Genomic DNA, 25628 nt, shown 5'->3' on the forward strand with positions numbered 1-25628 from the left:
CTGCAAGCATATATAAAGAAATGCAAAAGGGGGCAATGCTTTCCTCTGGTGGGTTTATTTTTCTAATGGAAAATTATGGGCAAAACAATGACAAATAGCTTTGATTTACAATACTACATGGATACCTAATGACTCCACTTTGAAATAGTAAATGCTGGCTTTGAAATGGCTCCTGCCTATTCCCTCTATACAATATGTATGGTTTGTGAACTTGAATCACCACACCAAAGAGTGGTGAAGGTAAAAATCCATTATATATCTAAGATGACACTTAGCAGTCAATTTTTTAACAGTCTTAATCAAAATAATCTAAAATTTATATGTATATTGATCATATTCTTCCCTTCCCACAAGTCCTTCCAGATCCTCTCTCCATCCCTACCAACCCAACTTTAAGTTATTTCTCAAAGAAGAAACAAAAGCTGAATGCAATAACAAATCCCCCCAAACAAACAAACAAACCAAAACAACAAAAAATAAAACACCAGCCAAAGAAGAAAAAAACCCCACCAAGCTATAACCAAATAAAAGCACACATAAAACTGTGGAGTCCTTTATGTACTCTTCAACTACTCCCGAAGCTGAGGTCTGGCCTGAAGTGGCTGATATATATACACAGTGTCACTCCATTAGAGAAAACTGATTTTCCCTCTTCTAACAAACATAAATGACAGTTCTGCTGTTAACCTTTACCCTAGTGGCTACGATCTCAATTACTCATTTTTAATATAACCAAGTAAAATATAATAAAATGAAACAAAAGCTATCACATCAAAGTTGGACACGACAGACAAAGAGAAGCAAAGGAGTCCAAGAGAAGGTTCAAGAATCAGAGACTCACTCATTTACAAAATGGGAATTCTCATCATAAAAACACTAAATTGGAAGACATAACGAATGCAGAGGACCTGGTGCAGACCTGTGCAGCCCTTATGCATTGCTCTTCTTTATTTAGATAGCCTTGTTTTCTGGTTGTCCTCTGCCCTCTCTGGCTCTGACATTCTTTCCACTTCCTCTTCTGCAGAGTTCCCTCAGCTCTGAGGTCAGAGATTTGATGGAAACTTTCTGTTTAGGGTTGAGTGTTCCAAGGTCTCTTGCTCTCTGTGTATTATCTGGCTGTGGCTCTCTGTATCTGTTCCCATTGGCTGCATGAGGAAGCTTCTTTGATGATGCTAAACAAGGCACTGGTTTATGAGTATGGAAACCATGTATTTTAATAGTCCTGCCAAGCCTGGGCCTGTGGACATGCATCAATTATTTCCAATAGCTTTACTCTGAGTAAGACAAAAGCCATTGTATGCATTTGGGAATAAAATTTGTGTGAATTTTAAGACGATGACTGTGTGAAATATTGAATGAAGAAAAACAAGACTGGATGCTCAGTAGTTTAGAAATATAACTAAGATCGCTTAATGCACATATGCAATATGCTTGTGCAGAGGTGGTCGCCAATTTACTGTGATTTGGCCTATAGGTTTTCAATTTAAATAATGGGCAAGAGACACAGTCAGTGGAAACAAAACAATAAGTATTGAATCCAGATCTTTTCCGGAGATAGCAATGTTCAGTATTCTACTGGCAGTATTGCTACAAACCTTGTCCTCATGGATGAGCAACAGCTAATATGTACACACAGTCTTTCCTCATCTTGGTAGAGTTATTCAATATCTTATGTAAGGTACTCAACACAGTATAAAAGACACCATGATAAAAATTTGTCTATGTTGTCTGTAAATTAACACATATCTTCTGTTAGTGTTTAATGTAGACTAAGCTGTAATGTTCAGTGGGATATATGAAGGAAATACATTTCTTGTGATATTTACAATGTACAGCTCTTCAGTCAGTATATAATTACATCCTGTGCAGGGAAAAAATCACCAGTACCTGCACAATTTTCTCTATACTGTATTTGTGTATCCATGAATATGTGTATATTTCTATGTAGACATGCCCATAGGGCTTATATGGCTAGCGATTTAATAAGATATATTTTCTTTGAAAAGTGAAAGGATATGAACACTGACATCCATCTGTGTGTTTTTGTAAATTTGTATATCAAGGAAATAAATCTTTATTTTCTCCTCTGACCTTTACAGAAATAAAAAGCAAGCGAGAAATCCTACCAATTTTGTTTTCTGAATCATTCACTCTTGCCTTGCAAGCCTCCAGTTTCTTAATGGATTCAATGCTGAGCACCAAAAGAGAAGGCACAGAGATCTCTGATAGAAAATCCCAACTTTGATATTTGCTTGTATGACCCCAGAGAAGCTGTTTACCCTTTCTCTATTGCATTGCTTCAGATATTAGAGAAAACAAAACAATCAAATAAGTGTCCCCCTGGAATGCGATGTAATGATTGGACTAAAACTTATGCCAGAGATAGATCATCAGTAATGATTAGTTTCCCCTTTATGCCCCGATGATAACCTTTCCCTTTTTGTAACTACATTTACTTCAAGAACATCAATTCATTAAGAGAAAACGCCATGCTGGGATGCAGAAGGATGAGATGCTGCTAATCCATAAGTATACTGGTACAGCTTTTAAATAGGGTTCTAGCAATATGGTTTCCTAAAATGTTCATCTTGCTTTACTTTAACTTATATTTATAATCTTCATCCATGTCCTTCTCAAAGTCACTGATAACTGAATCCAATATAGACATCAAATATTATTTTATTGCTGTGCCTGCTCTGGAGAAATGATGTAATGTTATTAAATGATGAGCAAAAACCAGCAGACATTATTTCTACCATGGTAATTTAGGAGCATCTTGAAACTCAAGGCCACCAAAGAATTTATGTAAGTTCCGCTAATGCAAAATATTTATAACACTCTGTTTCAAAAAATTACTTATGGGAATTTTTTAAAATCTCAGGATCAGGATTTATGTGTTATAATAATAAATATGTAGAGAGCTAAAATTAATTAACAGTAATAAAATAATTGTATTAATGTGTAATTTGACATTAATTTATTTTAACACTTTACAGAACTCAGAGTTCCCTCTGTACACTTTATAAGATCTAAAAGCTCTTCTATATGATTACAGATTTCGTATCCAGGTAATATCCAAATCTCTGAAGTAAAAATTAATACTGTTTTAACATTTTTAAAAGAAACCTGGAAAGTGATTGTAATGACTGGGCTAAAACTTAGGTCAGGAAAAAATAAATAATATGATTAGTTTCCTCTCTCTTCCCCTGATGGCATCCTTCTCCTTTTTTGTTTTTCCTAACTACGTTTATGTTACATGCAATTTATACTAACTATCAGCAAGTTTGTCCTATGCTACATTCATCTTAGAGATGGTGGTGAGTGGTACCATGGCTGCTCTGTTTCTAGTGTCTTCTGTGTGTAATGGTGGGGGTGACAGGTATTACTCACAGCTGACATGATGAGCTCGCCCCCCAGATTCTGGATCTCAGCTTTAACTTGGCTGCAGATTTTCAGCTGGTGGGAGTAGAATTTAATCTGTTCCAGATAAGCCAGCAAGTCCTGTTTGCACGGTGGATCTGGACACTGCAAGGATATCAGAGATAAAAATAGAAATAGCAAAATGAAGAAGAGGCACATCAGAGTGGGGGCAGACACACACCATGGATACCGTACAGGGCAGTGATTTTCCACAAGCCCCATTTCTTATGCCAGCCCAGCTATAGTCTCATACACTGCATTGGAAAGCTCCGACTGAAACAGCTTATTTGTTCTTCAGATGTAGTCACTGCCTTTAAGCAAAGTACTTGTTACAGGAATTTACAGACATGAGGAAATTCATAAAGAGCTGTCTTCAACTTATGATAAGTAAAGCAGCCTACAGATTATGTCTTTAGGAAACTTGAAGAAACATTAATAGGTAATTATCTCATCACTACAAGGATAGATAGCTACAAGAACCACTACAAGACTATTCCATGAAATGCATAGATTTCCCTGTGATGTTTGTGGAGGATACCGAATCCACCATGAAGTACATTATGCTGTATTGTCTTTTGGCTTTGGTGCTTTTAGCTTGTGTAGAAAAAGGAAATGATTTCTATTTGAGAAAACATCTGCAGAAGCAATGCAGCTAAGAAGCAGACAAGTCACATGCTTTAAGGATGCAGCAGACATCTTTTTAAAAACAGTCTCCCTTGGTGGCTAACTTTCTGTGGGGAAACCCTATGAAATTAATTCTAAACTTCACTATAACATGGAAAATGTCTTAGGATCAAGGTGAGTCTTCCTGCTGTCTCCCTCATGAAGTTAGAGGCTTAAAAGTAGGTTCCTTACCTTAGTTCTATTTCTAGTAACTTTTCATAAGAACACAGACATGTAAACAGAAACTTGTAACCAAAGAAATACATTGCTACTGCACTTAAAAGATCAAAAATTAGAAAAAAACCCACAAATTAGTAGGAAGAGAAAATATGGATGTCTATCTAAATACTGTGACATTGTTTCATTTCAATACATTTTCAGGGGCTGGAGAGAAGGCTCGGTGGTTAAGAGTGCTTACTGCTCTTGCAGAGAATCCAAGCAAGTTCAAGTCCTAGAACCTAAGCCAGGTAGTTCACAACCACCTGTACCTCCAGTTTGATGGGAAGTGACACCCTCTTCCTATTTCCAAAGGTACCCAGAGATTACGTATGGCATTCACCTACACCAACAAACACATATACATAAATAAAATAACACACAATATGATATTTAGAATATTTTAAAGTAATATGAGAGAATAATGTTCAGTGGTGGAAGATTAAAAACACTGAATTAAAATTGCATGCATCATTTCAACTAAATTGAATCAAATGTGCAGATTTTAAGCATACTGAAAAGAAAGTCTTGATATAGTCAGTTATCTCCACTTTCTTCATATATTAGATTTGGGTTGAAATAAATGTACATTATTTCCACAATGTTGCAAAGATATTTAAAATCATTAAATTGAATTATATAAGTTTACAAATTAAAATGTAGGACAAATGGCCACCAGTGAGATGGCTCAGTAATAAGGATGCTTGCCACCAAATCCAATGACTAGAGTTCAATTCCTATAACTCAGAAGATAGAAGAGAGCAGACTCCTGTGATTTATTCCCTGATCGCTTCATGTACATTGTGGCATGTGAGTCCTATCCACCCCCCATAAATATATAAATGAAAAAACGTAAGATGAAAGACCAGAAAAATCTCTCAGGGTTATTTGCATTCATCTATTATTTTACACTATCTACTAAGATGAGGTCCCAGGACATGTACAGATACCAAAATCCAAATTGTTCAGTTTATCTTGAATAAAATGGTAAAGTATTTGTGCATAATTTTAACACATTCTTCTGGCAAATTATCAATATATATATATATTGCATATAAATAATAAAATTTAAATAGTATGTAAACAGTTGGAACATTGTATTGCTTGGGAAATAATGGCATGCAAGAAAGACAGTATATGAACAGTTCACATACATCATGAAAGGTCCACTTATACCAAACTCAATTGGAGGTGACTGAGTTGGTGGATACAGAACTCATATGTATAGAGCAAAAATTAATTTATAACTAGAATGAGGCATGGTTTGGAAATTCTTGAGAATTTTATTATATTTAATATTGTTAAATACTTTTGTCTACATATCTCTGAGTCAGAGGTACAAGATGAGGACATGTCAACTTGCACTCAAAGTTAATAATAATAAAGGAATCAAATATATTTCTCTGCAGAAACATTTCCACACATTAGACAGAAATATACACATACAATGCTTGGTGGATGTATTATCACCAGCCAGAAAGACATTAGACATGATGACGAAAGGAGTTGAGGTAAATGTGTTTTGGCGTGTGTGCGTGAGTGCTCTTTTGCAATAAAAAAAATTAATAGTGTTCTACAAACCTCTTAATGAAGATTACATTGTAGCCCAATAAAAGGAAACAAGAAAGAGCAAAAGGCAGAAGAGAAAGAGAAGAAAATAGAAAAATAGGAAAAGACAGTAGCTAGTTTCCATATATTTTTTCTGCCTGCAGGAAGCTACTCTAAACAATTAAGGCATGTTATCACATTCAGTAATCAAACTCTAAGACATAGGTATCTTCCATCCGATGAAGAAAGGTGCATCCCCAACCGCTTCATCCTGGCAGGAAGTGCATGTGCACCGGGGACTTCCTCCAGGTGAGGTACCTCACCTGGTCTTTCAAAAGCAGGATGCTTAGTGCTTAGTATCCACAGCAACATTCCAGGCAGATATAGATAATGCCATTGTGCAGATCTCCAAAGTAAATTTCAAAAATAGTAAATCTGAGAGGTTTGTTTTCTCTGGTTCATCCATTTGGATGAACAATCATCTCTTCTACACAGCATGCCTTCAAAAACAATGTTGATTTTGCTTATTGAAGAATTTTCCCTTTATTCTTTACTCTTATGGTCAGATCCAATGGCAGTCCTGGCATAGGTAGTGTTTCATCTATCATGTAGACACATTCTCTGCATAACCTTTCTGTTATACAGGGAATGTTTAAATCCTTGTAAAATCCATGAATCTACTATCTCCCCCAGCCAACAAATGCAGAAACAGAGGCACAGAGAAGTGGTTTCCTTGGCAGTTAATCAGTAGCAGAGATGGAATTAAAACAAGATGGAGCCTTCATCCTTACCTCTGTGGCCAGAATCAATTTCACTCTTCTTGCGGGCATCCTTGTACACAGTAGGTACTAAACTGCCACTTGATATATAAATGGGCTTCTTAAGTTGGCTTTTTATTTTAAATTACATATTTAATTAGTGTGGATTTGTTCATTCAGGGTTATAAAACTCCTGATGAAACTTACCTTGTAACTACTAATTTGATTCTTTTTTTTTCTAGAATAGGTTTTTATACAACATACTTTAATTATGGGTTCTCCTCCTCCAACTCCTCCCAGGCCCTCCCCACATTACTACCAACCTAAATCAGAAACCTTTCTTCCTCTGTCTCATTAGGACACAACAGGATTCTAAAAATGTCATCCCAGAACCTTTCTACATCCACACCCCCCCCGAATCTACATCCTTTCTTTCCTTCTCGCCAGGATACAAAAAGGCATCTAAAAATAATGAAAGAAAATGACATAAAAAACAAACCAGATTAGAACAAAAGAAACTGCAACAACAAAAAGAGCCAAAGAAAAAGCAGTAAGAAGCACATATTGAGACTCACACAAACATACACACACATTTGCAAACACAGACAACCTATAAAAACAAAATTGGAAACCTTAATACATAAGAAAAATTTTGTAAGGATAAAAAAATTTCCTCTCTGTGAGAATGGGAAATAGAAGAGATCTCCTGTGTGGACTGTGGGTAGGGCGTTTGGGAACATGAGCAATTAGGTTTGGGGAGCACAGAGGGTGACAGTACTACTCCAAAGGAGGGAATTTGGGGAATCAGGTAAAAACTTGGTGCCAGTGAATCTCCCAGGAATCTACAAGTATGACCCCAGCTAAGATGCCTAGCAATAGTAGATACATAGCCTGAACTGACCAACTCCTGTGACCAGCCAAGGCATCAAGTGGAAGGAGTGGGAAAACAAGCTAGCCACATAACCTTCAACCTACAGTTTGTCCTGCCTATGGGATGTGCTAGGGTAAGGGTGGCCTAGAGATTGAGGAAGTGGCCTAACAATGACTGGTCTAGCCTAAAACCCATGCCATGAGAGTAAGCTCACCTCTGACACACGCTAGAGCAACAGGACCTACAGGGTGGATGACCCAGAGACCTACGATAGAACCAACATAACAGAAGGACAAAAAAGGCAATGTAATGATGCCTAATGATATCCTGTTTTACACATAGATTTGTGCCTAGCCCAATAGTCATCAGAGAGACTTCATCCATCAACAGATGGAAACATATGCAGACCCACACCTAAGCATTAGGCAGAGCTCAGTAAATCCTGCTGAAGAGGGGCATAAAGGATTGTAGGTGAGGGAAGGGTCAAGGGCACTACAAGGAAACTCACAGAATTAACTAGCCCGGGCTCATAGTGGCTCACAGAGACTGAACTGACAACCAGAGAGCCTGCATGGGACTACCTAGATAGATATATTATATATATGTTATAGTAATGTAGCTGATATCCATGGGAGCCCTGCCCTTTCCGGAACAGAAATGGATGAGTAGATTAAGGGGTGGGAACAGAGCGGAGAAGGTGGAGTCTGGGAGCAAAAGAGAAAGGGGAAATTGCAACTGGGATGTAAAATAAATAAATAAATAAATAAATAAATAAATAAATAAATTTTTAAAAAGAAGAAAAGGGAAAAATGTCCATTGTGAGAAAAAATAATCCTCCAAAAATACCATTGAGTTCTTTTGTGCTGGCCATCTACTCTTGGGTATGTGGCCTGCCTTTAAGTCTTGTTTGTACAACCATTGAGATTTTGATGGTACAAACTAAGCTTTTTCTTTTTAAGCGAGTATCACAAAATTTGTAGGTAAATGGATGGAGCTAGAAAAAAATTATCTTTAGTGAGGTAACTTAGAAACCAAAAGGCAAATGTGGTACTATTTGCTTATATATGTAGATGCTAGCTGTTAAGTCTTCAATAAGCTGTCTACAATCCATATAAGGGGGGTTGGAGAATGGAATAAGCAGTTATCAGTGGATGGGTGTGAGGGGCATGGGAGACTGAAATGGGAGGCTCAAATGGGTAGCATGGGGAGAGAGAAGTAACAAGCAAAAACTAAGGATTATTTGGGTGGGTTATACTGAAAGCTAATAAGTTAACAGCTTCTAAAATATATGCATATATGAAAGAAATAAAAAGAGTCACCAAATAACTGGAGAAACAAAGCCCTGACTCAACATCTCATACCAACAAATGAAACCTCCAGCAATGGATAACATCTAATAGAGTTATTGGTCAAAGTGGACCCATAGCAGCCCCATCCCAAACAACCCTGGCTATTGGCCAAAGCTATTGATTGCTCTCCGAAAACTGACAGTAAGGCCCTGTTGCTGAAGATACCACCCACATAACACATTGAATGCAGAAAAGTGGAGTTATTGCCTTCCTAGAGCCTTCACCCCTATTGACTACTGTTCATGGTTCTAGAAGGTACTCTACATACTACTAGAGGAGAAAGGTAAACACCAACCGAGCTACAAAGCCTTCCATCTATAATAGCATCATGTCTGAAATGCAATATTGGCACAAAAGTTGTGTAAGTAAACAACTACTATCTGATTGGAATTAAGAACCAGTCCATGAGATTGAGCCCATGACAACACTGCCTGGGTAGCTAAGAATCTGGAACTAAATAGGCCATGGACTTGGGTTAAACCTAAACACTACTATTCTGCTAAAGGCTTGTAGAAATAAGATTAATCCTAAGGACATTCTTGTAGATCACTGAGTTGCTCGGCCATCATCACAGAACCTTCCTCTTTCAATAGATGGAAACAAGTAACTGAGACCCTCAGCCAGAAAATATGCATAGAGTCAGAGATCCTTAGAACACTCAGCTCTTAAATGGGTTGTCTCCATCAAAACTCTTCCCTAAAGGCTCAGAGAACTCTGAAGAACAGGAGGTAGAATGATTGTAAGAGCCAGTGGGCACTGAAGATACCTAGGAAGCAAGGACTTCTAACCACAGCAGGACTGAGATACATACGAACTCACAGAGACTGGCAGTAGACACAGAGACTGGATAGGTCCAAACCTATGGGGTTCCAATGCTGAGAGGGGAAGTGGACACATGCCTCCATCCCTAACCCAGAAGCTATCTCCATTTGATGACTAATTTTATTCTTGAACCAATAATCATTGCTACATTCTCTCATATTTAACACATTTAAAGAAAATATTCAATCCTTTTCAAAAGACTTGTTCAGGGATAGGCTTGAAGGCTACATAATTCTATTAGGAAAGGGTGATAAGATGGGTCTAGAGTTCTAAATGAACTTCTGTAGTTGTCAGCAGCTTGACCCAGATTCATCTTTTATTTACAAATTTGATGAAAATCTTGGTTATATATTTGGAAATCAGTTATTTTTTTGCCTGAAGAAGAAAATCATTACAACAGGGAAAATTCTCATGTTCTAGAATGTGTTAAAATCTGTTGTTGACATTGAATAGCCTTTCTAAGATTGTTTATTTACTTCTAATACTTGTGGCATTATAATTTCTATCAAACAGTTTATAATGATCAAATCAGCTCAACTGGGCAAGCATTTCCTCAGATATTCCTATTTCTACAAATCTGAATTTTTTCATAGTCCTAAACACATATTTAGAAGAATTATTTATCCAAATTTGAGAATGATCTTTTATTCTTTTTTAAGTATAAATTTATTTATTTACATCCTGAACTCAGTTTCCCTTCCCTGCTCTCCTCTATGTCTCTCCACACATCCCTTCTGTTACTACCCCAATCCACTCCTCTTCTGTTTAGGAAAGGTCACTTCTTCCATGGATATCAACAAAACATGGCATATCAAGCTTCAGTAAGACTAGAAACTGCCCCATGTATTAGGGCTGGACAAGGCAACCCAGGAAGAGAAGTAGGGTCCCTAAAGCCAGTAAAAGAATCAGAAACAGTCCCTGTTCCCAATGTTAGGAGTTTCACTAGAAGATCAAGCTATACAACTGTCACATAAACGAAGAAAGCTTGGGTCAGTCCCATGCAGGCTTGCTGGCTGTCAGTTCAGTCTCTGTGAGCACCTATGAACCCGTATTAGTTGATTCTGTTTTATTGTGGTGTCCATAGAGACTCTGATGGTAAAAATTAAGTTTTTCTTTTAAAATGAGTATCACAAAATTTTCAGGGAAATGGGTGGAGCTAGAAAATAATTAGCCTTGGTGAGGTAACTTAGACACCAAAAGACAAATGTGGTATGCATTTGTTTATATATAGACACTAGCTGTTAAGTCTTCAATAGGCTACCTACACTCCATATAACCACAAAGATTAGGTATAGCATGAAGAATGGGGGGGGGGAATGGCATGAAATGTTCTGCCTAGGAAGGAAAATAGAATAAAGGGTTGTGGGTGAATGGGTATGAAAGGCATGGGAGACTGAAATTGGAGGATCAAATAGGTAGTATGAGGGATGAGAAAAGTAGAAGCGAGGGAGGGACCACTAAAACTAAGGGCCATGCAAAGGGTCATACTGCATGTGGGGTGGTTTGAATAGGAATGCCCCCAAAGGCTCATCTATTCCAAAGCTTGGTCATTAGTGAGTGATGCTACTTGAGAGGGACTAAGAGGTATGGCCTTGGAGTAGGAGTGGCTTTGTTGGAGGAAGTATGTCACTTAGGGTGGGCTTTGGGCTATCAAAATCTCAAAGCAAGGCCAGTGCCTCTCTCTCTTCCTGTTGCCTGAGGTTCAGATGCAGAACTCCCAGTGACATCTCCAGCAACATGTCTGCCTGTGCTATTAACCCTGCCACGATGACAATGAACTAAACCTCTGAAAAGGTAAGCAAGACCTAAGCCTCAATTAAATGTTTTTTTGTTTGTTTGTATTTAAAAATTTCATAAGTACATGTGTTATTTTGTCTGTTTGTTTTAGTTTTTAAGTTGGATACAAGACCATATACCATGAACACTGATAAAACTAGGTGCAAAGATGTGTCCATCTACACCAACTCTCTTTTCCATTAATAATTGTACAGAAACATTGGTCTAATCTACTTTTAAGTTTTATGGCTTCTGTGAGAAACTCTCAAAAAGCAGTGTTTTCTTAATAATTGATTATAATTCATAATAGCACCCTCTTCCCTGATGCCTGAAACTTATAAATTGAGGAATTACTTGGGTTCACAAAAAATTACAGAGTATATTATCTTGCAAATAAAATCAGGATGTGGAAAGCATGGAAGAAATCTAATTCAAACAAAATCTAGTTATTTAGATTCTTTATCATTATAATTTTTTTTGGCTTTTTCAAGACAGGGTTTCTCTGTTCTCTGTATTGTTTGGAGCCTGTCCTGGAAGTTGCTTTGTAGACCATGCTGGCTTTGAACTCACAGAGACCTGCTTGCCTCTGCCTCCCCAGGGCTGGGATTAAAGGTGTGTGCTACCAACACCCCGCCATTAAAATTTTCTTTGTTCCTAATAATTTCATACATGTATACTATGAAATATCCATCACCCATTTTCTTCCTTCAACTTCATATCTCCCCAACATTCCCACCTAAATGTTTTCTTTTAAAATTAGTTTTGGTAATCACTAAGTCAAATTAGTGCTTCCTATGTGTGCATACATGTGCAGCCACCTAACTGGCACATGGGAAACCTACCAATAGCCCTCAGAAAGCAGATTCTCCTTACCTCCCCCAGCAGCCATTACTTTCCTTATAAGCAAGTAGGGAGTTATAAGGAGAAAGTTTTCTTATCTTTACTTTTCATGGTATGTACTCACTCGTATATGGATATTAGACATAAAGCAAAGGATTACCAGACTGCAATCCACACCTCCAGAGAAGCTAGGAAACAAGGAGGACCATAAGAAAGACATACATGGTCCAATGGTGAAGGGGAAAGAGATAAGAGCTCCTGAAAATTTTGAGAGCATGGGGGAGAGGGGAAGAGAAAGAGGCAGAAGAGGAGGGGGGAGGAGAACATGAGGGATCAGGATGATCGAGTCAGGAGATGAATAGAGGAGAGCAAGAAAAGAAACAACATCAATAGAGGGAGGCATTATAGGTTTAAAGAGAAATCTGGCACTAGGGAATTGTACAGAGATTCACAAGGATGAACCCAACTAGGAACCTAAGCAATAGTGGAGAGGCTACCTTAAATGCCCTTCCCCTACAATGAGAATGATGACTACCTTAAATCCAATTCTAAAGCCTTCATCCAGTAGCTGATGGAAGCAGAAGCAGACACCCACAGCTAAACACTGAGCTGAACTCTGGAATCCAGTTGTAGAGAGGGTGGAGTGATGAGCAAAGGGGTCAAGACCAGGCTGGAGAAACACACAAGAACAGCTGACCTGAACAAGAAGCAACTCATGGACCTCAGAACGATAGCTGGGAACCAACATAGGACCAAACCAGGCCCCCTGAACGTGGATGTTAGCTAGGAAGACAGGGAAGTCTATGGGGCCTCTGGCAATGGAACCAGGGTGTATCCTTAGTGCATGAAGGGACTTCTTAGCCTAAGCCCTCCCCAAATGATCCCTAATGGAAGGCCTCATCCTCCCTGGGGAATGGATGGGGGATGGAATGGGGGAAGGTTGGTATGGGGCTTGGGAGGATGGGAGGGAGAGGGAACTGGGATTGATATGTAAAATAAAATTGTTTCTAATTTCAATAAAATTTATTTTAAAAATAAAACCAGCAAAAACCAAAATAACCCCATGAACTAACTCAGAACATCTTGCCCTCTGGTTCATAGGGTCACAGTTTTGAAGGAATGGAGGAAAGAATGTCTATGGCATTTGCTTAGATGCAAAAATAACAAAGAAACACTAAAAGGAAAATGGGGGAAGGGCGTTCCTTCGACAACAACGGACTGTCCCTTGATGAGTGCACACAGCTCACATCTTCAGTGTCTATCCTGGTTGATTCCTGAGGAGCCATTAGGCATTTGCTTTATGAAATGAGAGCTCATTAATCTACAGGACAGAACTCAGCATTAACATCTGCACTTCAAATAAATTTCAGAAAGAAAACAGCATCAAACACACAAACTGTCACAAGGTACATCTGGGAATTACATTCTTAAGGGATATATAATTATGACTTAATGAAGGATCTAGAATTTAATTTCTAGTGTAGTTTTAGTATAATGAAATCTTTAGTTCATATCATCAACATAGAATAATTACAAATAAGGAAATCCACCAACAATATGTGATAAATACCAATATAAATTACACTTGTAGATTATTCTGATCATAGTTAAATGAATTGCTAATGATTTCAAACATATATATAAAATTTTATGGTGCTATCATTCTTGAATTATCACTGTCAATTCATTTAACACTATAAATTGATTTTAATTGTGACCATGATTGAGTGGGATTAGTCACTCAACAACATAGAAGTATTTGTTTTGACAGTTACAAGGAACTGGTAGGCAGAAGTTAGACACATTACCAGAGCCTATTAATGTTTTGCATATTTCACTGTGTTCCTATTCATTCCTTCTTACTTAAGGGTACATTGCATCAGCACCTATACAAATTCTTTATTTTTTCTGCCTTTTTAAGGTGTTGGTTGTATTATCTAATTTATAGTATCTGCTGACATGGGAAATCATAGAGTCGTGTAGAGGAATTAAAAAGATATGCATGCTTACTATACTATCACTCATTTGCAAAACATTCAAGAATTTTAGTAGCTGAAAAATTCCTGCCCTTTGGAATATATTATGCGTTGCATGCAATATTGGTACCAGAGTTTTGCTGTGTTAAAAGGTAGAGTAAAGGTACCATAACATCTCAGTTTTAAAGTTCAAAAAATGTGGAGTGATGGTTAGGTGAGGACATTAGTAGGAGGCCTTATATCATATGCTATATGAAAAACAAATTTTAAGGATTTTAAAATCTTGAAGGAGATGGATAATATAACTATATTTAATCGATGTCTACAGGACATAGAAGACAATGGCTGACAAACTGCCAATACAGACAGGACAGGTTCAAATGTCCTGCTTCATTGAGAAGTCTCCCAGATACTGTAGGCCTGTAGGCTGAAGATGGATGCCCCAGTGTTACAGAAGAACTTTGGGTGATTATCCCAGTAGCCAGATAACTCGTTATTTCTAGAGTTTTGGAAGTTGCTTACAATGCACTTCCTGTTTACTTAGGTAATATTATATCCCTCTAGGGTCTTTGATGGAGTTGAAGACTAGATAGTTATAATTATAGTTTTACCTAGTTATGATAAAAGATAAACTAGATATGAAACTTTAGACTCACAAAGATAGAATAAATGACAGTATTTCCTTTACCTTTGCCAAATAAAAGTGGACTAAATATTATAACTATAATTCTTGCTTGATACCAGCTTTGGTATATGTAATTTTACAATGTTGAAAGTTAAAGCCTTCCTTTTTAATTAGGCAGAGGAGGGGAAATGATTTGGGATGTCCTGTATTCTGCGAATATGTGTTGCTTTTATTGGTTGATGAGTATAGCTTCTTTGCCCTGTGTCAGGGCAGAATATAGCTAGGCGGGAAATTCAAGCAAAGACACATGGAGAAAGAAGGTGGAGTCAGGGAGATGATAGCAGCCACTGGAAGAGTAAGATTACACAGCGTTACCAGTAAGCCATAGCCCACATGGTGATACACAGATTAATAGAAATGAGTTAATTTAAATGTAAGAGCTAGCTACTAATAAGCCTAAGCTAGCAGGCAAATAATTATAATTAATATTAAGCCTCTGAGTGATTACTTTATAAGTCGTTGTGGGACTGGGTGGAACACAGAAAAGCTTCTGGCTACAATCACCCAACATGGTCACTAAATCATCTTTATCAGATTCTTAATTTCCAGTGTTAATTATTTAGAGCCACATTTATTTAGAACAGAAAACTATCCAGCTTTCAAAGAGAAAAATTCTGAGGTCTGTTATCCATAATTTCTCAGTGGTCAATGGCCACTTAAGTTTCTTGGAAAATAACAATGCTGTATGGAAGTAGAATGGTATCTTCTTCCCTCCCGTGTAATTAGAATAATATTTAAAATGATGGCTACATTGAATAATTATATAAAAGATCTACTGTACAGTGATATGGCTCAATTAAAGAATAAAAGATACAAGAAAGACTTCACAATGATGTAGTGTTTGACCTCTTACAGCCATGTATTCTAACACAAACAGGAGAATAAAGCTAAAAGGCATTCAGTACTTAAAGGCATCTTAGTACCTGCAAATCCAGCTAAACTAATACACTTTAATTCTTCCACTAATATTTAGTTCCTCATGAAATTAAATGCAATTCAATTCTAAAATAAGGAAATATATAAGCAAGGATGGGATTCATTGACTTATGAGATTAGGTAATTCTGAATTTCAAGATGATGGAATTCATTTTTAGATATAAAGTGCTAAGTGCTGTGTCAGTAACTCTGAGCTGAAATTCTTGGACAAGAAGTGCTTAAAATTTGGTATATTCTTAGATTTCTTTTAGAAAAATTACATAGACTTAACCTGTTGAGCACTCTTACTCCTAAAATGAGAAATCTCAAGTCTTCTGAAATCTAAAACTCTCTGAGTGCCATCCCTGCTTCTGGACTTTCAGATGATCAATGTTCAATGTACTTTAAACAACAGATTAAATACAATTTTATAATATTTAAAGCAACAAGATATTGAGGAGCAATGCCCATGCAAGAAACTTAAAAATGCTTCTCTTTGGTAGTATCTTCCTCTATGTTTCCTCATGTTCCAACAGCGTGTATAAAGACAGAGATAGGACAGCAACACTCATACCAAACAGCATCTCAGTAAAGTTTTACTTTTAATATACAAACAAACCTTATTCAGTATACACAAAATAAAAGAGGCATTTCCCCTTCAAAGAAATATTTATTATGCAGTTAAATATAATAATAGCTCAAATGTACTCATATTACACCCTTGCCTGAAATATTAATTTCTCACTATACATATAACTTTATACTATAGGTATTTCTTAAAAATAGCTTTGAAAAGCTGTGAGAAACTCAAGGAAAAGAATAAAAGGTGTGGAGAAACACCAGTCTACCCAAGAGTTATGGACTTTCTACAATTGACACCTTTTCTTTGTTGTTCTAATAATGCTATAAAGTGCTGACCTCAAACACCTACCATTTTAGGAGGAAAATGTGAACCACTCAAGAACATTAAGGAAGAGAGAAACACCTGTTATACCACTACAGCCGAGTAAAAGAATTTAGTTCATTTTAATCTGATGAAGTTGATTTTTAAAACAGAGTATATTTAAAGTTAAATATGAATACTTAGAATTTATTGTCTCACAGGTTGCATAATTTTAATGTTATAAAGTTTTGAAGCCCTAATATAGAAAGGAAATGTATTCAATGGAGTTAAAAAAAAGTCACCCAGCTTTGCTCTAGTCAATGATCATGCAGAAGAGAGCAAATATCAAAGCCTTTCCTCTTGTCTATTTATAAGTAGCTCACCTGGTTAGCAATCTGCCGAGCGAGAACATCCATCCTTGATCCTGACTCTGATATCATCTTAGCTGCATAGATTACATCAGTGGTATGCTTTAGTGGTCCTTTCCCCCTGAAAATAAATGATGATGCATATTAGTTTTGGTGGTTCATATGTAAATAGATATAATGACTATATACATGTCAATAGATACACCTTTTATTTCATTTATTTTATTTTCTTTTTTGAGGTGTGTGTATGTAGGTGTCTATAGAGACAAGAAGAAGGCATTGATTGTTTCCCATGGATCTGGAGTTATATGGGCTGTTGTTAGCCAGGCCCATGGGATATGGGAATTGAACTAGTGTCCTCTACAATAGTAGAAGCATTCCTTAACAACATAACAACTGAGCCACTTCTCAGCCCTAATGGACATTTATACTTACATAAGTAAAATATTTACAACCCAAAGCAGTAGCAATTATGCTTATGTGTTTTGCTGTTGGATAAACCCAAAGTATATTTAATTCTAGTCTGAAGAAATGAAATTAAAATCTATGGCTTCAAAATTCAGACAATAATACCTAAAAGGTAAATAGCAATGGACTTTATTCCAAGTTTTGTTATTATAATAAGACTCAGTTTAGAGATATCTTGGTGGACCCAAGTAACTAATGCAAAGGTCATTTATAGCCAAGATATACATCCAACCTTGCATTGTGAAAAGCCAGGTACTTATGATTTTTCTCTTTTAATCCATTCTGCACATTTTACAGCTAGCTGCAATATGTTTTTGATCACATAATCTCTTCTCTATAATTAATTCAAATATAGACCACCTAAGGCTGAGAAATGTGTAATTTGGATCTTTAGTATTACAGTATAAATTAAAATTTCTTCTTTCTGTAGACCCCACACTGTGCTGGTGTAGTTTTAAAGTATAGACACCTTGAGTCTAAACTAAGTGACTCCATTTATTCCACGACCTCTTCGAAGCAAAATTCTGTCAGCTTTGCTGCAATGATTCCAGTGATTTTTTCCCAGACCAAAATGAGTTTGAGCCTGAGAACAACTCATCAGGAATTCTGGAAAGGTATACCCTCTGTTTCTCTCCAACCATAATCCATCCTTTCTTGTTTTCAATAAAGGTGTATTATAAAATCAATTGTTGGACAAAGGTCACACTCTACACCCATCTTCATCAGTAAGAGAAGATGCCAGCTGCAGAGTAGCATCCTGGCAGCCTCTGTAAGGCTTCCCATCTTTTACTCTCAGCTGTCCACTCATACGTTTTATCTCCTTCATTTTGTAAACTGAGCACGAGAGAAAGAAGGAACTAAGGCAGGGAAAAAGTATATGGTCCCAACCTCAGAGCATCCTAAGAAGTGAGTGAGTGAGTCTTAAGAATACCATCTATGCATTCATGCCCATATGCTTATTTCCTGTCATTCTTCTCTAAATCTACTTTTATGATTTTATATAGATATTCCTCTCTTAGGGTAAGGCCAAAAAAAAAAAAAAACAGTAGTATATCACAGTTCTTTTAATTACAAACCTGCATTCACATAAATTGGACTATTTCCAAAAAAAAAGCAAAAGCAAAAACCCATGTCCTACTGTTTGATTGTAACAAATCTGCACCTCCCTTTCTGTCTTCAGGGAGAGGGATAGCATTCAAGACACAAAGAATTTCTAAGGATTACCTGAGTTTGTTTCTCCAACGTGCCCTAAATATCATCTTAAATAAACTAAGTGATGAGTTTGATCTAGGAGGAGGTGGAGGAAAACAGATACTTGTCTGTGTTACTTTAAAGTGAATCAGGCACCTCCAAATTTCTATCATTTTACTAGCCACATGAGGTGTGCACACCTGGACTTGAAAGAAAGATGCATGTCCATTTTCTATTATCTGAAAAAATAAAATGATGAAAGACTACCTGAGCAGAGCTAGCTGTCCCACCCGAATATTGCTCCCCATTCATTTCCCAACCTCTGCTGAGCTCCAGTACACAGTCCCAAGTGCTGCCCTTCAGATTCTGGCCCTTGTCCCTAGAAGACAATGAGCCCTCGTGGTGTGATTCACAAGAGTGGTTATTCTATGATGGTGCAGAAAAAGGGGGGCGGTGATGAGCAGTGAGAGAGTTAACAGTAAGATAGGAAGGGCAAGAAGAGAAAAGTTCTGGTTAGTCAGGATAGAGATGGGGGGACAGGATATATTTGTCTATGTCTTATTGGAGAAATACATTTGCTTGCTCAGAAGGTGTGCTGGCTAGTTTTGTGTCAATATGACACAAGCTAGGGTCATCTGGGAAGAAGGAACTCCAGCTGAGAAAATAACCCCATCAAATTAGTCTGTAGGCAAGTCTATAGAGCACATTCTTGGGTAATGGTTGATAAAAAAAACCCAAAAGGCCCTAGCCCTCTGTAGGTGGTTCCATGCCTAGGCAGGTGGTTTTGACTTGTATAAGAAACCTAACTGAGCAAGGTGTGGGAGCAAGCCAGCAAGTAGCCTTCCTCTATGGCCTATGCTGCAGTTCCTGCCTCCAGGGTCCTACATTTCTTGTGTTCCTGCCTTGAATTCTTTCAATGATGGTCTGTGATAGGGAAGTGTAAGCCAAATACTTCTTTTCTCTCCAGGTTTCTTTTGATTATGCTCTTTATCACAGAAATAAAAAAAAAACAAATTAATACAGAAGAAGGGCTCTATAAAGAGCAGAGTGGCTTCCTACTCTGGTAAGTATTCTAAGAATCCTGCACCTGTAAGCTGAACACCCCAATGTGTGTCCCGTGTGTATACACCCCAAAGGCCTTTTCATTTTTCTTTCTTCAGAGTGCTTCTTGAAACTATTATCAGCAAGATTTCATCTAAAATAAACCAGGAAAAACTGAAAAATATCAGTGCATGTAACACAATAAAAATTGGCCTCAGAAATGGTTATCTCCACATGCCTTAAGTGCTGACACAGGTTTCTTCACAACTTAAAAGGAAAATCAACATTAATTGTTACAATATTTGAATTGGTCTTATCAAATTTGCTTTATGCATCAGGGAGGGCTAGAAGTTATGTACATGGTTATGTTCAAGGAAGGAATTGCATTTCATTATCTCTATGCGTCTCCAGAGAAAGTTAAAGCTAAATAAAGCTGTCTTAGCTCCCAAAAGACAATGCATCAATTTTCAAGGTCTTGAACAATGGACAAAGGTTGTTTCTAAGCAGAGCAGCCAAGCCTCTTTCAGCTTAAACAATACACAATGAGTTATATCTACAGAATGCATCTAATGGAGCCTTATCTGCAAAATAAGGTATGCCCCTGTATGAAAACCCTGGGCTAATAAAGGAGAAATTATTTCTATCTCCAAATACAAAACTTGTTATGAGACCATGATGTTAAAAGTCAGAGTAAGTTTTTGTATGCCTTCAAGTAATGATAATACACAATGACAAACCATGATTACTCCCTTCCACTCATTCTTAATTAGATGTATTGCCTGGCAAGCTTCCGTCTGAGTGCCAAAGAAAACACACATTTTACAAATGATTCCTTATCATGCCATGCTTCCAGACCAAGCTACAATTACTGAAACTAAGACAAATTTCGAATATTCCCAGCCTGAAACGTGCAATGTAATGAAGGCTTTTCAAATGGGGGATGTTATTTAGAGGTTGTCTGCAGCCTTCATCTTCGTAATGGATCCTCGTGATTTCTTGTTAGCAAAGTGTGCCTTAAATCACAGTGTTAGATGTTACAAAGAAAGATGTAGGAGAAGAATAGAGAGAAAGTGAAATACCTGGAAATATTTTTAAAAAGGCAGGAATTTTCTTTTATCACAAAGTGATCAAAATAATCACCTGTAACCCAACATGGAAGGCGTTGAGGAAGAGGGCTTCATAATGACTGTGTGAAGTTATTCTTGCTTGTTTCCCTTCCATGATGTACATATTTAAAGAACAACTTGTTGTACACAATTCATCTGTCAAATTTTTAAAATTACTTATGCTTCTAAGAAGACCTCAGTATGAGTCAGCAGAACCCGAATAAAGCTAGCCCTGTAGAAATCCAAGCACTCTTGTGGAGAAATGAGAAGCTGATGCATGAGAATCACCAGAAAGCCAGGGCCATCCTAGCATGTGACAAGCATTAGCCAACAAGAGAGGCCCTATCTCAAACAAAGAGGAAGGTGATGACTTTTCTTTCTTTCTCTTTGATTTCAATAAACAAGATGGAAACAATAAGCCACAGAGTTCCATTTAATAAACACAGTATTATTAGAGTTCAGGCTTAATAAACATAGTATTGAATCATTCCATCTTCTGTTTTTAGAAAAAAAGAAAATGATTTGGCATTTTGTGTTACCAATTAAACATAAAAGAGAAAACTTAATGATATTGTTTACATTTTGCAGCCTCTATATCTTTGAAATAGATATATGAGAACCATACCTTGCCATTCAATCCTCTTTTCCTTTGATATTAATATATTTGATTTATATATTATATATTTATATATTATATATTAAGATGAAGAGCATGATAAATGATAAATATTTCCTATGAAAATGAACACATTTATCATTTTTGCATTCTAGCCAAAGCTCTATATACATTATTTCATAATTATTATCACTTCTCTGTGATTTAAATGTGAAAAATTTTCCCCACTGTCATACATGTTTGAATATTTGGAGGTATTGTCTTTGGGGGTACAGGTAAGTGATGAGAAGTCTAACTCAGGTTCCATTCTAGCTCTCTACTGCTTGGTTACCCACAATTGAGAAGTTCCCACAAGATCTCGGCACCACTATTCAAGCTTCCCCAATTTCCATGCACCCACACATTGATAGGCTGTAATCCATGAAACCATTAGCCAAATTAAATCCTTCGATTCCTGTCAGGAATTTAGTGACAAGAGAAAGGAAAGTAATGAGTATATATCTAATGTATTTTCTGCCCCAGTGATAAGAAAATCTGACAAAAGTCAAATTGGGGATGGAAAGGGCTTATTCAACTTATACTTGCAGGTCCATCATTGAAGAATGCCAGAGCAAGGACATAAGAAATTGTAGCAGAAACCTTGGAGGAAAGCTTATGCTGGCTCAATCACAGACTTATGCTAACTAGCTTTCTTATAAAGCCTAGGACCACTTGCCTAAGGAATGGTGCCTCCCATGCTTGACTAAATGATGCCTCTACATAAATTAACAGTGAAAAAGTTATCTCACAGATATTCCCACGGATCAACTTGATATAAAAATTCTTCAATTACTTTCTTTAGGTCGAACTAGCCTGTGTTGACAGTTAATGCTAAGACAAACCCTAATGGTTTAAGACTATTATTCTTCAGTGGAAGAATCTGAGTGAGAGGAAAGTTAAATCAGTTTTTACTGAGTTATTTAGCTTGAAAGTATGAACAAAGGGATTTAAATTTAGGTGATACAGAGTGGCATTTCATCTAGAAACTTGTGTTTATTACGTTTCCTAAAACATAACAAGTAACAGTAAAAAAAATGTTATGTAGGCAGTATTAAGTGTGGTGATTGTTTATGTTCTAATAAAGCGTGCCTAGAGATCAGAATGAAAAGTTAGCCACAGCCATAGAAGCTGGGCAATGGTGGCAAACACCTTTAAATCCAGGACTACGGAGACAGGGGCAGATGGATGTCTATGAGTGCAAGGCCTCCATAGGCTACATGAGAGTGAATAAGTCTAAAAGAAAAACAGAGCTCATGTTTTTAATCCCAGTACTAGAGAGAATATAAGGAGCTCAGTGCAGTCTCAGGCAGGAGTCTGAGATTTAGTGAGGGGCAGTTCAGTCTGGAAACGCAATCTGAGGTTCGGTGGATCACCCCTTCGGTCTGAGCATTGGTAAAGGTAAGAGCTCTCTGGTGGCTTGGCAGCTTTGCTTCTCTGATCTCCAGCTTGAACCCCAATACCTGTAGCTCCAAGATTGCTTTCTAGTCATTAAGTTAATGACCATATTTATCACATGGTAAGAAACATAAAATTAAATGTTTTACATGTTATTTAGAAGGTAAAATTGCTCATGGAATATCAATTTTTCTATACCACCTTGACAAAAACAAAGGGGTAAGATTTGTATCTTCATTTTAAAATAGTTTATTATTTTATTTATACATGTGCGTATGTGGTTGGTCTGTATGTGTACATGTACATGCATGTGTCTGTCATATGTATAGGTGCCAGAAGACATAGGATCTCCTAGAGCTGGATATTGCCTGGCATTGGTGCTGAAAACTGAGCTCCGTTCCTCTGCAAGAGTAGTATGTGTTTTTCACTGTTTAGCCATCTTCCAGTTCTACATTTTATTTTCTTTTCTTTTTAACTTAAAAAATGCACTACTTTTTATATAATATCAATGGAGTTACTTTTTCTGCTGACAGTATTGCTCATTATAGCCACAGCCATAACATCTTTTTTTATCAATAAAGAAAAGAAACATAAAATAGAGACAGACACTGTGTTTGCACATGAATCGTTGTTCAAGATTATATTGGTATTCATTCAGAGCCTACTTTCATTTATCAACAAACATTCTTTTCAGTGTGACTTCCTAATATTCATGATATAGTTCTACCAGGGATTACTGAAACAAGTCTCCTTTCAAGTATGTATTTGGTACTAAACATGTCGTAAGAATTGTCATTGTCATGAAGGCAACCCCAGACTGATAAATGAGGAATGTGTACTTGACTCTAGCAGAAGATGCAGACTCTTCCATTCTTCATACACAAAGCTTTAACAAGGCTCCTTGGCTTCCTCTGAATGTGTCTTGCCCTTGAAAACTGCAATTTGAAACTTTCGAAGACCATAAAAGTCCATGGGAAATCAGCTAGTTTATAGTCATATTTCAATCCACTAGCAATCACCAGGATTAATTAACATTCTAAGAGAAACTTTGAGACTCCAGTCTAAAAAGATATTTCTCTCTATGTGTCACGTTAATTATTCTTCAGTCTAAATATGAAAACAACATCAAAGTAGCATCAACCTTCTCCCTCTATCATGTCATTGCTAATGAGTTGTTTGAGAACCCTGGGGTCTTTTTTAACCTAGACTTCCTTTTCTTTTCTTTCCTTTTTTTCTTTTCTTTTCTTCTCTTCTCCTCTCTCTCTCTCTCTCTCTCTTTCTCTCTCTCTGGTTTTTCGAGACAGGTTTCTCTGTAGGTTTGGAGACTGTCCTGGAACTCTCTTTGAAGACCAGGCTGGCATTGAACTCACAGAAATCTGCCTGCCTCTGCTTCCCAAATGCTGGGATTAAAGGTGTGTGCCACCACCGCCTGACTAGAACTCGGTTTCTTAATGAGTCAAGATCCTCCAGAGGATCCATTAAAACCAGATATCCGACATCTGAAAAGCAAGAGGCATGAGGATCTCAGAGGACACTGTAATACCAGGATAAGAACCCTTCCATCTATGTTTGCAGAACATCATCTTGAAGTTGCATGGAAGGTTGGAAAATATTTCTAATTGGCCCCATGGAAAAGGAAGTAACTGGTGAGCTCTTGGCATTGCCTCTGCATAAAGTCCAATGAATGCCAAAATCCTATAAATATGTTTTTCCAGTTCACCAAAAACAAAACAAAACAAAACAAAAATTTGAAATTTTGTATATTATCAGTATACAGAAAAAAACAAAACAAAACAAAAACTAAAGAACCATGGCCCTTCAGCCAATATAGCTGAAATTGTAAGTCATATGTTCCATTTGGGCACAAGGCCAATTCTATTTCTTATTTTGCAATTGCAATAACAGAGAGAGTCAATTATTAAGAATAGAAATTATAAAGGTTCTGCTTTGTACATGATAATTATAGTTTCTCTTACCCAACACCGTATATGTCCACAGAGCACACTGGGCTTACTTCAGAAGAATCCCGGAAATCTAGCTGAGTGAACAGGTAAAACAATGTTTCTGCTGTCCCCTTATTATTGGTGTATTGGTGTGTGTGTGTGTGTGTGTGTGTGTGTGTGTGTGTGTGTGTGTGTGTGTGTGTGTGTGTGTTAGAGAATGACAGAGATTAGAAAAGAGACAGAGAGGAGAAACAGAAGAGAGAGATATACAGAGGAAAGAGATAAAGGAGAGAGACAGAGGAAACAGAGAGGAGAGAGAGACAGAGACAGACAGATGAGAAGAGAGATGGGAGGAGAAAGATAGACAGAGAGAGGAAAGAGAGAGACAAAGAGGAGAGAGACCAAGTATGTGGATGGGCTGCACAGATTCCATTACCAAAATCTACAAACAAGTTTTTATAAAACTGACAGACAGGCAAGTTCCCCTTTCTCTTCAGTACTTTCAATTCCCCAGATTAACCTCACATATCATAAGGTGACATCCTAGGTGATTTCAACACATGTGCCTTTCAGCACCAGATTCCCACTCATAAACTTTATGCAACATTTTAGATATTGTGAAGGAAAACCCAAGAATTAGAGATTATCATTCACCATCTCAGGAGAGTCCTCTTAAAGCTCTACTCTCTGTTCATATGCACCAATGTTAAGGTTCATGGAATAAGTAACCTTCTTGGGT

The 25628-nt window shown here is 37.1% G+C and overlaps 1 protein-coding gene across 1 annotated transcript in view; it reads right to left on the bottom strand.

The window, feature by feature from the left end:
* Positions 1-25628, bottom strand: part of Ctnna3 (catenin alpha 3) — a 1328241-nt gene that overhangs the window by 49139 nt on the left and 1253474 nt on the right. The window contains exons 15-16 of the mRNA XM_035451658.1: positions 17106-17211; positions 3391-3525 (exon numbers count right to left, since the gene is read on the bottom strand). Of these exons, the coding sequence (XP_035307549.1) occupies positions 3391-3525; positions 17106-17211 (241 nt within the window). The remainder of the gene's footprint in view (positions 1-3390; positions 3526-17105; positions 17212-25628) is intronic.

This window comes from Cricetulus griseus (genome assembly GCF_003668045.3).
Source record: "Cricetulus griseus strain 17A/GY chromosome 1 unlocalized genomic scaffold, alternate assembly CriGri-PICRH-1.0 chr1_0, whole genome shotgun sequence".
NCBI classification, from domain to species: domain Eukaryota; kingdom Metazoa; phylum Chordata; class Mammalia; order Rodentia; family Cricetidae; genus Cricetulus; species Cricetulus griseus.